Consider the following 15,336-nt stretch of genomic DNA (forward strand, 5'->3'; position numbering starts at 1 on the left):
TTCAGTTTGTTCCTTTCAGTACTTGAGCTCCCCTACTATACAGTTTCCTGTTTATTTTCCAAGGAGCATTACTATTGTAATAGTAATGGTGTGATACTAACTTACCTTCTTTGACCTGACAGTGAGTCTTGTTTGCACTTGATTAACAATGTCAGTCAAAAGTCATGGAGTCGTGTTACTGTATTATTTTCCTGGAGTTGACTGACCTCTCCTAATTATTTTAGTGTTTGATTTCTTTTTTATTTTCATCATCTTTCATAATTGATTCATAGTTGATGCATGTATGTATATATCTGGCAAAGACTTGTAGCCAAGTCTTCTCTGGCCAAGACTGGTTTGGATTGGAAGGGACACTAAAAGTCATTTAGTTCCAAATACCCACACCCATACACACACACCCCCCCACACCCACACACATCCTGCCATGGGCAGGGACACTATTATATAGGTATATCTGTAGTCTGGTGGTTTGAATCCACTTTGCAGAGAATCACTAGTTTTTGTTTTGTAAGCACCTGTTTTGTTTTGTTTCTTCTAGACATTCAATACTCATAAATCTGAACTTGCAGTTTCAGACAGTCCTGGAATATTATGCTTAGGCTCTTGGGTTAGTAAATAAAATGCAGCTCCTTTGCTGCTTGGTAAAGTATTTTAGATACGGTCTTTTCCGGTCTTGTCAACACCTTGTTCCTGTGAGCATGTCCTGGACTCTGATTGCCAAGTGGCACACAGGGTTGGATTGTTTTAGTGTGCCAGTTTGCATTTGGGCTTGATTTCCTGTCTTTAAAGTGTTTCAGGTAAACCACTGGTGTCTGGACTGGAAAATTAACAGAAGGCACCCAACTCCTGAAAATACATAATCAAAATATGGTGCTACAGTAACTTTCAGAGACATTATTGGCATGCTAATAGCTGTCTTAGGTTGTAACCACATTAGTCACGGCAATTGGATGTGGTAACACTCTGAATCTGTTGAAACAGACATAGCAGCTGACAGTGTGTAGAAATCAATCACTTGGTTTCTTTGCTCAAGTGATGTGTGAAGTGTGTACCTTAATAAAAGTAGGTTTGAACTCCTCAATTAATATATGTGACCACACCAAAATTTAAAATGCACAGACTTCCATTTCCTAATTAATAAATGCTTTGGCTAATGAATAATCCCCCAAATTTAAGAATCTCTGGCTCACTGCCAGAGGAGAATATAGTAGTGGCAAAAATAATTAGGCATTTCTGTAGCATGCTTTTACATTGGATCTGAAATCATTTAGAGGCAAGCTGATACCTTTGTGATCATTGTGCAATGGGCTCTAGGAAAACCCTGCTTGAGCAGGGTGGTTGGACCAGGTCACCTCACTGGTGGTCCCTCCCAGCTCTAACACTTCTGTGATTGTATCATTTTCTTCCAGTAGATAAGCAAACAAAATTACAGATGGGGGAACTGGCAAGGTGAAGTACAGCTATAGTAGCAGACTTTTTAGTAAAAGTTGTGGAGGAGTCGACTATAAGTAACTGTGTGTGTTGTGGCCTCTTTCAAATCAGTATAAAGTTTACACTGAAATCGTTCCTGGCTACATTTTGAAAGGTTTGCAAAAAGGATCAGAAAATGAATGCTTATCAAAATCATGGGGGTGGGTGTCTGTCTATAAGGGGAGTTGCAAACAGAAACAGAAGGGATTTGGCTTTTGTTTTACTGCTCTGGCTGCTGTTCCACTGAGACACAGAAATCGGACACTGGGCCTGATGAAAGTGTAAGTGAAGGGGGGGTGGTGAGCTTCCTGTGCCGAAAATGAGCATGTATTGGAAAGGCTGAATGTGGGTTAGGAAAATCAAAACAGTGTAAATATGCACAGACAAGGCTGTTAGTAACACAGAAGAGTTTAAGAAAAGAAAAAGCAAAGGTTGTTTTGTGAAGAAGCACCACTGTCACATTAACTTGGGGAAGAATTTGACTCATGATATTTAAGGTCACATCACTTATCTAAAGCCCTAAAAACAGTGTTTATAATAAAACCCCTGGCACAGCCATGACTGGTGTGATTCAGATGGCCCCTTTCCTTTTTTAATTTGTGAACAAAGCTGCTCCTTTGAAGAGAAGTGTTTGTTTACAGTTGTTTATCAGTGCAGGAAATGGACCAATTAGATGTAACTTTCTAAGTTAATTGAGTGCCACTACTGAAACCACCTGACGTCATTCTGGTGCCAGCAGTGCCAGCTGAGAAATCTCATCGTTGTTGCTGTGGGAAAGACAAGGACACGATGGGAAATGTTATTTTTGGCCCTCGAAAGATTAAAAATTTTAAATATTTATAGAGTCTTATCTAAAATACTGATTGGTTATTAGTGCCTTGAATTGAGGCAGGGATGTGTGAATCCCTAGAGCTTTATGACCATACCCCATCTGAATTAATCTGAACCATTAACAGGGAATTGGCACTCTGAATTTTCCTCTAGCTATATCCTCCTTTCCACACTGCACTGCCTTTATTTTTTGCTCTTGGATTGTTTAATTAATGATCTAGAATGTAATAACAGCACACAAAAAAATAACTTTCAGATTCATCCCTCTTTGAAATATTTGGCTTCAGAGCTATATTTTTATCCTTTTTTTCGTTTTTTTTTTTGGTTTTTTTTTTTTTTTTTTTCCCCTGTGCTGCACAGGCTTATAATCCTTTTTGCCAGTGCAAAAGCAGAATGACTTCATTAGCATGGTGCTACCTTGTCGCTGTACCGAGTTCAGCAATCTTTTTCTTATTCAACAATTCTTCCCTGCTGACTTAAGGGAGTTTTGGGAGGGGGAGGGATGAGGCTTAACATAAATATTCTGGATTATTTTTTCCTGGCAAATTCATGGCCTGTTTTGAGACTGGAGAAGCTATTGGATGCATTTGTTGGTGTTGCAAACCCATATCTTTCCTGTCAGTTGCAGAATAGCTCTGGCTTGTGACAGCTGTAATAAGGTCTTTGATAATGCTGCTGCTGTCTGTAGCAAATGGGGTTTATTGTGGGAGCCAGGAACCCTTTCAGAAAGCCCCAATTTCAGAGCTGAGAGAGAAACAGAAGAGCACAACCTTTAAGTAAAAACTCCTCTCTCATCTAATCTTGAATCTTGCAGAAGAACCCCTTGAGGCTACTAGAGAGGCTGAAACTATTCAGTGTGGCTAATGTTTATCAGCTAATATTAAAAAAAAAAATACTCTTTTCCTCTGATATGATTTTGACGTTGCTGTCAGGCTTGTGATAAAAGAGTGAATGAACATACTTTATGTGAAGGGACATACTTTAAGGGCAGAGCACACAGAAAAACTCTCCAGGTCAGAGTTACCTTAAAAATGTCTCAAATTCAATAGGCTTGTGAGCCTAAGGCAAGCTTAATTAAACTTAAAGTAAAGCAAAAATAAGAATTTAAAATGTTGGTTTGGTTCTCATAAACCTGAGTAAGCCAAAGTCTGGATTTCTCAATTATGTGTGGTTGGGGGATTTGTTTTGTGAGCATTTCCCTGCACAGTGCAAATTCTCAGCATCCTTCCCTTCCACTGGGCATGTGGGTCAGTCCCTGAAGAAGGAGAGAAAGGAACTTAAGGTTATGATTTGGGGGCTTAGAATGTGTTCCATGTCATCCTTTTCCCTCTCAGGCTTCCCCAGACATGCTGGAAAGTGTTTGTAGGGAGAAGGAGATACAATGATACTCTTTGGAGTATATACCTGAGACTGTATCTGTGCAGCTGTGTTCCATGTCTGTGCCTTGGAAAAGAAAATAGTTCCTGGGAAGGCATTGCAAAGCCCCACTTTGCAGAGAAGTTTAATAGGAAGACACAAGCTGGCCACAACGCGTGGGTTTGTGGGCTGAAAGCTTGTCACTTTTGAAGGAGCTGAACCCTAGCACTTGGCACTCTGGTATTGTTTCTCCTCTGTTAGAAATGTTCTCTAAGGAGCTCTGCATAACACATCTTCATTGAGTTATATTTCTTCCTTTCCCTTTTCGACTGAAATATGCATTGCTTTATTAACAGTTTAGTTTACTTGTCTGTTAAGATAAACTAAAAGCTTTGGAGAACTTCTGCAATGGATAGAAGTATCACTGAGCTAGGTGCCTCGCTGTGAGAGGAATTAGTCAAATTCCAGCTCCTATGTGCACAAGTCCCTAGTTTCTGGAGCTTTCAGCGTCTCCTTTATCTGCAGCCTCCAGCTGATGCAATCTAAATAATGCATATTTGGCGGAAGTACAGGTATCTAACCTGCTGTCTTGGCTGTGACAGTGCCCAGTGGCAGATGATTAGGAAGAGTGTAAGGATAGGAACAGATGTAATGATGCTTCTATAGTCTCCTAGCTCTAAGCAGCTCAGGAATTTCAACATTCAGAAGTAATACCATTGTTTACATATAGTTTGATCACTCTCTGGTCCACAGCAACCTCCATGAATCATATGCTATATATGTGAAAGCATATTACCTCCATATGGTTTTGAACCTGCCACTGGCTGTCTGCTCTGGTGTTCCAAATTCTTGTACTGGAAGAAGAAAGGAACAATTATTCTTTTTACCTGCTTTCTGCCATCCTTGCCTTTACAAGCCTTTATGTAATCTTTCTCTCTCTCTCTCCTTCAATGAAAATCATTGCATTAGTCATTACTCACAGTGAAGCCATGCCTTACTGTGATTATTTCTGTTCCCTTTCCTTTCAACCTTTTCTGATTCTCTGGTGTCCATTTTGGAATGAAGACAACACGTAGATGAAGCACAGTTGGTTTGTTGGGATATTTTTATAGCAGCAAAATATTTATGTTTCTTCAATCCCACTTCTGGTAAACCTAACACTGAATTAGCTTTTCTCGACTCCTGGACAACAGAATTGCATTCTTAGGCCTTCAGCTGACTATTGCTAATACAATCTTCCCCCCATGTCTATCACTTTTTAGTGAAACACATTGAATTTTATTTATTGGAAAAGATTTCAAGCCCCACAGAGCCACTCCCTCTCCCACCAGCTGGATCAGGGAGAGAATTAGAAGGTTTAAAGATGAAAAACTCGTGGTTTGAGATAAAGAGAGTTTAATAGGGAAAGCAAAAACTGCACACACAAGAAGCAAAACAAGGAATTAATTCACTGCTTCCCATGGGCAGGCAGGTGTTCAGCCATTTCCAGGAGAGCAGGCCCCATCAGGTGTATTGGTTACTCAGGAAGACAAACATCATCACTCCAAACATCCCCCTCTTCCTCCTTCTCCCCCCCAGTTTCTACACTGAGCATGATGTCACATGGTCTGGAACATCCCTTTGGTCAGTTGGGGTCACCTGTCCTGGCTGTGTCTCCTCCAAACCTCCCATGCATCCCCAGCCCCCTCCCCAGCCTGGCAGTACAGAAGCAGAAAAGGCCTTGGCTCTGTGCAAGCCCTGCTCAGCAATAACAAAAACATCTCTGTATTATCAGCACTCTGTTCAGCACAAATCCAAAACACAGCCCAGTACCAGCCACTGTGAACAAACTTAACTCTACTCCAGCCAAAGTCAGCACAATACAATCTGAGAAATAAAGTTTTCTACTGCACAGACATGGTGTAGAGCTCAAATCAGTAAGTGGCATAGTTCTTGCTGGAGAGCCCTGAATAGAAAGAAACAGGGAAATGAAAAGTATTCTAAATATTTGATCTAACTCTACTTGAGCATCAGTGTGACCCATGCTCCAAAGTCACTTAAGTGTCCTTGAAAAATACCATAATCATTAGTAAGCAGCTTGCACTGTGATTGCTGGTCAGATGTGTACACAGGGAGGAGGGGGAGGTACCCACTGTGGGCCAAGGTAAACCTTCAGATTCCCTAAAGGAGGGAAACAATGGTTTAAATGAAAAGATTTCTGGCAAGCTTTTTAAAAATGCTAATTGTTACTCCAAGGCTTAAAGACTTTGGGATTTGTTTCCAGTGTCACTGATACAGCTTTGGAAAATCTCGATGCTTCTACTGTTTTAACATAAATTCTAAAATTACTGATCTTTATCTGTTGTACCTTGCAGACTTTAAGCAGAATATCAATCCACCTTTTTTAGTAGTCAGGCAGAAACTATTTCAAAACTGTTCCTGATTACATGCAACTGACACAATTTTGAAGAGTAGCTGTAAGCTGGGAGTGTTTCTTTTAAAACTACACACAACATGGCGTTGTAGGATTTTCGCACAGAGAAGAACATAAATCAGGTCAGCACCGGTCAAACTTCAGTCTTCCTGTGAGAAAAGCATCTATTTTAAATGGAAGATGAGAAATGATATAGTAACTGTTACCCTGAAGTGAAAAATGGTGCTGTTTGTGTATTTAATTGGTCAGGGTTTGCAGTGGGGCTTTGAATTCTGCTGCTGTCGGATCTTGTATTGCTGCTGTCGATCACGAGTTTTCTCTTTCTTAAAAGACTCATGGTAAATTTATTTCGGATAGTTTCTTAACAGGTGTTTCCTCAACACTGCGAACGCTTTAAATGAGAGCCGTGCTGCATGTCCGGAGTTCTCAGCTGAAATCACACGCAGCCTGACACAGGCACTGGTGTGTTTACTCATCTGTGGCCACGCTGACAGCAGCCCTGGTGGGTCCCACTGCCCAGCCTGGACGCAGAACAGATGTCGGGGATTAGGGGGAAGGATCTGGGGAGGCCTTGGGGCTGCGCGTCGGCGGAAGTCATTCATTGTGGAGACGCAGATGGGGCTGCTGGGCCTGTGCTGAGGAGTTGCCCAGAATGGGCCTCGGTGGGTTTGTGTATCTGAATCAAAACCAAATGTTTTCCTGGTACCTTTTAATTAAAGGGAAAGCATAAATCAATACAATAAAATAAAATTATTGTGCCAAGTGGTATTGTATTTCTACAGTGTTCTTCCCAGCAAAGAAGCTGGCAATGTGGGACTCTTGAAGTCACGCTGCCTTGCGCACTGTGGGTGGAAAGGCTGCCTGGTCTGTCCTACTGGGAAGGGGTGTGAGGCAGGAGGTGGCTGTGCCTAACCTGGGGCCAGGCAGCTGGTGGAGCCTCTGCACCTTGGACTAGCACTCATGGTCAATTTGTCATTTTGTTAGTGTTTTATGCTTAAGGGAATGTTTCCTGTGGGACTACCTGTCTTCAGCTGTTGGGTTTGTCACTGGCCCTTGCATTAGGAATGTTCTATGCTCAGAAATCAACCATCTGTGGAAACATAGGGGTAGCAAAAGGTGACCAAGACTGAGTGGTGCATGGCACTATGCGTCTCCTACAGACACCAAATACTGCAGCACATTACTGTGAGGCTTGTCAGGCATCTCACTGGGCTGGGAAGGTAACTTCTGGCTGCAATTCGTTTAGTTGTGGAATCAGAGCAGACACCTGTAGCTGTGAGTTGTGATGTGGAAAAGAGAATTTTTATAAATTGCTACTATATTGTGATGCACTTATGAAGATTTCAGTAAAGGGTGAAAGGAAGGGAGAAAAATAGAGACACAGGGTGTGTCTTCAGGCTTTGGCAGGAGAGTGTGGTGGGAGACTCTGCAGATGTACTTCATACAGTACAAGCCACAGAGACGTCGTGGCTCTGTGAAGAAGCTGCGTGTGCTCAAGTAATGACATAAATTACTCTGGGAATGAAAACAAAGGAAAGGAGCAAGGTTTTATGGGAAAAACTATATATTTGTGTAAGACTCCATTGATTGGAGTTGAACTGCAGTTATGCTAAAATAAGCCAAAGCCTTTTGGGGCCTCCAGGAGAGGCAGTATGACAGTACAGAAAACCTTGATCTTTAAGAATGTAACCATTGAATGTAGATAAAATCCCATGTGAATATGTAGTGACTGAGCTAGTAAATTACTCTTCCTGGTGAACTAAAATATAGGGAAGTAATGGCTATTATCTGATGCAAGTCAACCATTGCTGTAACAGATCTCAAAAATTGAGTTTAAAGGACACAGTTTTTCAGAATGCAGAACTCCCTCTATGGAAGTGATGTACTTTCAGCTGCTGTTGACTTTGGTAAGAATTCCACATGCCCGTTCTCTCAGTGCCTCTTTATGATCCTGTGGCTCAAAGGTGTCATATTTAATGTCACAACCGTGGATTTGAAAAGAAAACCTGCGGACCTGCAGACCCTGGCCCTGGGCACCAACCCCCCGTTCATGACTTTTGACAGGGAAGTGAAAACTGACGTCAACAAGATCGAGGAATTCTTGGAGGAAAAGCTGGCGCTGCCCCGGTATCCCAAACTTGCACCGAAGCACCCCAAGTCAAACTCTGCAGGAAATTATGTCTTTGCAAAATTCTCTGCATTAATAAAGAACCTGAGAAAAGATGCAAATGAAAATTTGGAAAAATCTTTGCTTAAAGCCCTGAAGAAGCTGGACAGCTATTTAAATAGCCCCTTGCCTGATGAAATCGATGCTTACAGCACAGAGGAGGTCACTGTTTCCAGCTGGAAATTCCTGGACGGAGATGAGCTCACTTTAGTGGATTGCAGCCTCCTACCAAAGCTCCACATAATCAAGGTTGTTGCAAAAAAATACCAAAATTTTCATTTTCCACCTGAAATTACAGGGATTTTGAGATACTTGAAAAATGCATACGCAAGAGATGAACTTACAAACACATGCCCTGCTGACCAGGAGATTGAATATTCATATTTGGATGTGGCAAAGAGAATGAAGTAACCAGAAGATGCCTCTGTTTATTGCTTCTATGATGGACAACAGCCAAGCTGGAAAAGCAAAAACCAGCAGAGATTCTGCAGTGTGATTCTGCTATTGGCCCGTCCTTTTATAATGATTGTATTGCATTATTTACTCCTTCTTAAAAAAAAAAAAAAAAAAAAAAGATTTATAAACCTATGCCCCAATTTTAAAAACTTGGAGAAGATCTACTTGTCTGACCTTCACAGTTACCAGATCTAATTCTTGCTGTGTGATTATTAGCCATTTCCTGAAACTCTTGAGCTGCTAAGGAATCTCCAGGATGTAAGACACAGGGAACAATGTTACCCTGGTTAATGCAACCTCAAATCATATTAGGAAATAAGTACTTTAAAAGCAGAACATCAACAACAGTGTTTTCCATTTGTGGGTTTCAATGCTGTAATTCACCACAAGCACCAAACCCCATGTAGAGTTGCAATACTCTCAGACAAGCTGCCTGCAAGTGCAGGTGTCAGCCTGCCCAATTTAAATTGCTTCATCAGGACTCTGGAGAGCAGCAGTACTGCTGAAGTCAACTCATTTGCCAGATTTGGGGACAACATGCTGAATCTAATTTGAACTAATACTGAGGGAAGTGCTGCCACAGGCCATTCCAGATCTTTATATGTGCTGTAGAACTTGAGTTTTGGTCAGCAGCTTAAGTCAGGACCTAGAATTCTTTAGATGGCTCAGGCATGTGGATAGATACCTGATTATATTTACCTGAAATATTTAACAGTATAGTTAATGTTGGGGTTTTTTACTGCACTCTCTTAAGATGATCTATAAAAGCACAAAAAGCTTAGCATGAAGATACACACGATGGCAAAAGAAATAGTAAAGGAATAAATGTAGATTTCAAAGATCTTTTTTTTAAAGTTAGTGAAACAATCATGTGAGATGGGGCAAGTGTTATTTGATACTAATATAAAAATGCTATTTTCCAGTTAAATATTTGTTTGTTTAAGAGCTTACTTTCAAAACACTCCACTGAGGGTGGTTGTACTTTCTGTGCTTTCTGAGTTAGAGCATATACACAAATTCATAACATGGTAGAGGTGAAGTGATCTTTCTGCTCCTGGTAGAGCATCTTTCTACTTAGGAATGCTAATACTGAGGAGGAGGGAGTATCTTGAAACAAATATATTTTATGTGAGGAAGCCAGTGCTGTTGTGGTAGCACAGTTGGAAATTTTCAACACATAAAGGAAATTAGAAGGTTCTGAATCTTTTTGTAGGTGTAACATAGCAGGTTGTACAAATACCCTGTATCTTTGCTGGCAAGGAACAGCTTCTGCTAAACGTAACTTCCTTGGAGTTCTAAATTCAAAGATGGGTTCTGTAAAATTAATTTTTTTCCCCTGCAGCTTTCATGATAAAGGCTCAGTTATTAAATAAGGGCAGCTACTCTAAAAGAGTCATTGCTCTTAAAACCTTCATAGAAAGTTACAGACACCAAACAAAAGTGGTTACATGCTGAACATTACTTCAAAAGGAGAATGTAAAGTATAAATTTCTTATATGCAGAGTAGAAGTTTATCCTAAAGTACATGAAGCAGTGAACAAGACAAGCTGTTATATTGTCAAGTCTGTCAAAGTTACTCTTTCAGATTTACTTTGTTCTTCCTTTTCATGCCTTTGTTGGTGTAATTTGAAGGGGAAGGAGAGAAAAAATATCAAGAAAAAAGTGTGTATAGGCATGACTTTGCTTTCGTACTGGCGACGCCTTCCTACATGTTTTACCTCGGCTCAGTGAAGTTACAGCATCATGGCAGGGCACGGCCCAGCACCTGTAGCTGCCCATGGCCCTGCTCTGCCACACTTTCCAGGGGGAGTTCATCTTTGATTGGAATATAAAAGAAGATTATATTGTGTTGCACAGCTGTGTAATTTGGTTCATCTCAGAAAACTCAAACTACCATGTAATTCAGAATAGTATCAAGCCTGACTAAGGTGAGGAAAATTAAATCTTGAGTGACATAAACAGTGTCAGCATTTTTTTCCCAAGTTGGTCATGGTTTTAATTTGTGAAAGAATAATTAGTGCCTGGTGCTATTCAGGTAAAAATTTGCTGAGGTGTTTCATCCACTATGAGGAGAAGGTCCTTTGGTTAATGAGGTCTGTGCTTTCTAATAAAATTTCAGGAATCCACTTACCCATTTACATGAAGCATGATTTTACTACTAACTTTTAACCAACAGTTTTCTCCAAATGACTATGAAGAAGCTTAAATTTACTTTCTTTTTTAGCTTAATGTAATGAATAATGAAAAAAACTTACAGGCTGCATGGAACTGCATCAGAGTTTACACTGCTAGTGAACCATAAAATCAAATTAAAGTACCATCTGATTAATTTTCTTAATTCTCTGCTATCAGAGTAATAATGGAGGGTAGCATAAGCAAGCTCCTTGTTTAATTGGTACTGTTGTATATTATTTAAGTAATGAGATAAAGTAATTTTTTCCTTAAGCAAGACTGCGTATGTAGAATATATCTTTAGTTAACACAAAACAGAGCTTATTTTAACATCCTGTGGGACATATTTGGCCAATGATAATGTTCATGTATCTATCAAATACTAATTTCTGTAAGTTACATTAAGAAATAGAATAAAAACAGGCTGTTAACCTGCTGTGTTCCTCCATTACGGAAAAAGAGTTCCTGACATGAAAATAAAAGGATCTAGAAGATCCTCTCACTGTGCTCCTGTGGTGTTATAGCTCTAATGAGTCTTTTCGAAAAACATGGGTCTATATGTGAAGTTAGTTTTGGTGGGTTTTTTCTTCCCCATGAAAATACTAGTTTTTGTTTTGTAGCTTTGTATTGCTAGTTCCTGATCATGAAATAACTTAAAGCAAGCAATTTGTCTTTTTTGAGTTGATTATATTTTTCTTGGTCTTCCGTACTTTAATTTGTATTTTCCTGCTTTCTTTTGTCCATCATAACCAGCAGCTTCTTTAATGAAAAGCTTCTTGCCTGAGACCTGTATCTCAAAACACCTTGGGCTTTACTAGGAAAGCCAAATACATGTGTTTGTGATGGTGGTGGCAATTTTCTTCTTGCTCAAAGGACTGTTCCTGTTGTCCCTCCCTATATGTATGTCCAGGTGCTACATCAAAAATACCAACAAGCTTCATAAGTAGGAAGCTAGACAGTGGATAGATATCTTACTCTAGGTTTCCATGTGTCTTCAAGTATGACTGGAGAAATTAAGGGAAAGGGGTAAAATATTTGAGTGAGGTGTCAGATTTTTTTTTCCTCCTTTCCTCCTCCTACTGTTCTCGAGGGGATATGGTGGTATGAGCAGAGACTGGGAGAGGGAGGAAATAGGTTTGAGACTGGACCAATGTGTCATTGTGTTAAATCCAGCCAGCCAGTGAGGTCATTGTTTTCATCTGAGTAATTTTAGAATGAAAACTCTTACATTATGGAAAACATTGCACATCTTTATTTCAGATATGGAAATATCCAGCCACCCTTTCAGTGGCAGAGCTCCGCTGATTTCATCTGAGGTACTCCTGACTCCCAGTGGTGTAAGCAGGAGGGGAAATCAAATTCTTCTGCCTCATTTCTGAACACTTTGCCACTAACCCAAAGGGCTTATTCTTTAGGTACTTTTCCAGACTAGACATTTCTTGAAAAGGGTAAATCTGTTGATCTCACCTGTCAGCCCTGAATCTACTAAATCTGACCCGCCTGGAGCTGGCTGCAGCTACGTTGCGGGGAAAAGTTCTTAAGCACCAACTCGTGTTGAGGCTAGATTGTGTTTCAGTGTGCACAGGGAAAATCCTCAAGACTGCATTCTTGGATATTGATTATATTTCAGACTTGGGCTCCAGTAGGCTCATCCTCCATGTAGTGTGATTTAATTGGGGGACTTGGGCAATCTGCCTAGCTCTGCAATCGATTTGTGTAACCATGAACTAGCCCTGTCATCTCTTTGCACTTATATTTTAACGTATGTGATCTCTAAGGGTCTGATGTTTGTACCACTTTGAGGATCTTGTATAATACAGGAATTTGAAAACAATCTGTATATTTTATACAGTATTAACAGCGTGGGGTGGAGATACTGACCATTCCACACAAGCTAATAGAGCAGGAGGTTTTGGCGGAATGTAAAAAAGCTTTTTTATCATTGAATTGTGAGAAAGCCATTGCTAGTTGATTCCTTCACAATAATTTATGAAAAATGGATTGGTTTATGACACAGTATCTACCAGTTGTTACATGGCATAGAGTGCTTAGAGTGTTAGTTTGTGGCAAGTCCTGTGTCTCACAGAGTGAAGATCTGTTCACTCACTTGGTTGTTGAGAATTAGGACTTCTACCCATGCAGGGTGAAACTTCAGGTCTTTTGAAAGAACACTACCCAGTGCTAGCACTGAAACATTCAGGCTTAAGTGGACCCGAAACATGCAGACTGTGCACAGTGGAGTTCTCTAAAGGAAAAGAGGGGTGAGTAATGGTCTGCAAACTGTAAATTTATATTTGCTGAGGAGTTTGTGTAATTATACTGTTCATAATATGTAATAGGATTTTTTTATGCATGGAATCTGTTTCTCTTCCTACTGAAGTTAGGGTTCAAATTTACTTATGAAAAGCATTTAAAAAGTTAGAGAGAAAGGAACAAACCTGCAGCAAAGGTGTCTAAGTTGTAACATCACTAAAAGTGCAACAATTTCAAGATTGGGGTAGAGTGTGTTTTACTTTCTACTGAAAATATTTTCTAAACACTTACAGCAATGCCTGAATTAGCCCTATTAAGTCTATAGGGCAAATGAAAGGCCATCTTTTGCAGGAATCTGAGCGTTTCCAGAGCATTACTGTAATGTGTCCCAGTGTTAATGCTTCAACTTCTCAAGGAGAGTAATGGGTTTGTCCATACCCCATGCCTTCAGATGAGGCACTGGAACTTCAGTGAAGTGGGACTGTTTGCCCAAGCTAGCAGCACCAGTGGGAAAATGTCTGTGACTGAGGCCCCAGGAGTAGCACCTCAGATCAACGGGCTGGGGGCAGGCTTTGAAGCAACTCCTCATTGACTGAAAAGCAGACATGCTTCCAAGTGAATTGCCTAACATGGGATGAGAGCAGAATGACCAGCTGGGCTTCCCCTACACCAGCTCTAGCTCTTCTGAAGTGGTGTGCTCAGACCAAGCCACTGGTCTAGAATTGACGGAGGAGAGGTTCTGGCAGAGATGTCCACCTGGTGCATCTCGGTTGGCTGCTTCGAGGAGGGTCCATGCAGCTGGGCATGCACTGCTTCCTGCGCTGGGTACCGAGGCAGTGCAGATGGAGCAGCAGGGCCAAGCTCCCAGAGCTGCACTCGCAGCTCCAGCCACAAGTGTCATCGGTGTCTTAGAAGTCCAGCTCAAGAGTACCTCAGTGATGGCAGTGAATATTTCTTGTGCCGTCACCACATGTGAATCCCTCGCAATAATCATGTGGCCATCTTCTCCCTCACTCCTCCTTTCCCAAGTGCTGCCAAAGGTAGTGCCATGCTGTCATCCCCATTTGACTACTGGGGACCAGTGATGTGCCATCACTGACTGCAGGTTGGACTTGAATCCCTAGTGTACAAAGCTGGAATTGAATGAATATGAAAGTGCAACTGAGCGACTTACTGGGTCCTTATCCATGTCTCATGGAGAGAGCTGTGATCAGGCTCCAGGCACACTTCCAGTAATAATTTTTTTTTGTATTGCAAATATAAAACCAGATGTTTCCATCATGGTCTTATACTTTTGCTGTCCATTTTTTGTCCAAGTTAAAATACATGGATATATGAGGAAATGAAATAGTATAAAACTCTTCTTATTCAAAATAGGAATTTAAATTTTGTCTTGCTTTTCTCAAATGATTATTGAGATCCTTGCTTGCTTTGTCTGAATCAGTTACTGGTCCCCAGTTGTCTAACCAAGCTGTGATAAGAATACCAAAACCGTGTGTATATTGACTTCCCATCCCTGGGCACTTTTGGCCTTGTTCTCCTTGGAAGTTGTTGAAAATAGTGACACCACATATTGGTGGAACAGTACAACTAGGAATGATTCTTATTTACATACTGAGAATAGTAAAATGGAGAAAAGAGCTTGAAATATATTCTAGATTGTATTGCAATTTAAGGGGGTTTTTTTTTAAGCAATCTATTTTCTATTTCATATGCTTGTGTATAACATGTCCTTGAGTTAAAATAAGCAAACAAAAACTCAAAAAAACCCCAACCAACAAATGAAAAAGCCCACCTTAATCTACACATTCTAAAATAATAGTACAAAGAAGATCTTCCTGGTCATTCTGAATGGTCAGTGCTATCACTTTTTAAAATGTGTTTAAAATTTAAAAAATTACCTGTCCAACCTTACAAAAGCTATTTAGAAGAGGTTAAAGGCATTGAGACCTAAATTATTTCCTCCTCAGTTGTAAAATAACTGGAGCAAAGTTCTTTTTCTTTCTTTTCTTGTTCCCATTCTTTCTTTTTAACAAATGTTATCAATTCTCTAAAATGAGTGCTTTGTCTGTGTCAGATTAATCAGTGTTTGAAAGGCAGTCTACGGGTGGCAGTTTAAGTTGCAATGTTCTCAGAAGGAGGACTCGCATTAGTCTCAAGTGGTTGTGGGGGGTGCCATGTGATTAATGTTCTCTGGTAATTCACTTTGGATGTGATA

The 15,336-nt window shown here is 40.4% G+C and overlaps 2 protein-coding genes across 9 annotated transcripts in view; both read left to right on the forward strand.

The window, feature by feature from the left end:
* Window positions 1-15,336, forward strand: part of ATP8A2 (ATPase phospholipid transporting 8A2) — a 320,016-nt gene that overhangs the window by 266,599 nt on the left and 38,081 nt on the right. Inside the window, exon 34 of one of the 8 annotated variants that reach the window (XM_069013222.1) lies at window positions 6,428-6,796. The exons of the other annotated variants lie outside the window; for them this stretch is intronic. Coding sequence (XP_068869323.1) covers window positions 6,428-6,709 — 282 coding nt within the window. The 3' untranslated portion in view covers window positions 6,710-6,796. Of the gene's footprint in view, window positions 1-6,427; window positions 6,797-15,336 lie in introns of those variants that run through there. 8 annotated transcript variants of the gene reach the window in all.
* Window positions 7,998-8,789, forward strand: LOC138119053 (chloride intracellular channel protein 6-like). Its single transcript, XM_069030522.1, has one exon. The coding sequence runs from the start codon at window positions 8,016-8,018 to the stop codon at window positions 8,646-8,648; it is 633 nt and encodes a 210-aa protein (XP_068886623.1). The 5' UTR covers window positions 7,998-8,015; the 3' UTR covers window positions 8,649-8,789.

Source organism: Aphelocoma coerulescens, chromosome 1, assembly GCF_041296385.1.
Source record: "Aphelocoma coerulescens isolate FSJ_1873_10779 chromosome 1, UR_Acoe_1.0, whole genome shotgun sequence".
In the NCBI taxonomy this organism is placed as follows: Eukaryota; Metazoa; Chordata; class Aves; order Passeriformes; family Corvidae; genus Aphelocoma; species Aphelocoma coerulescens.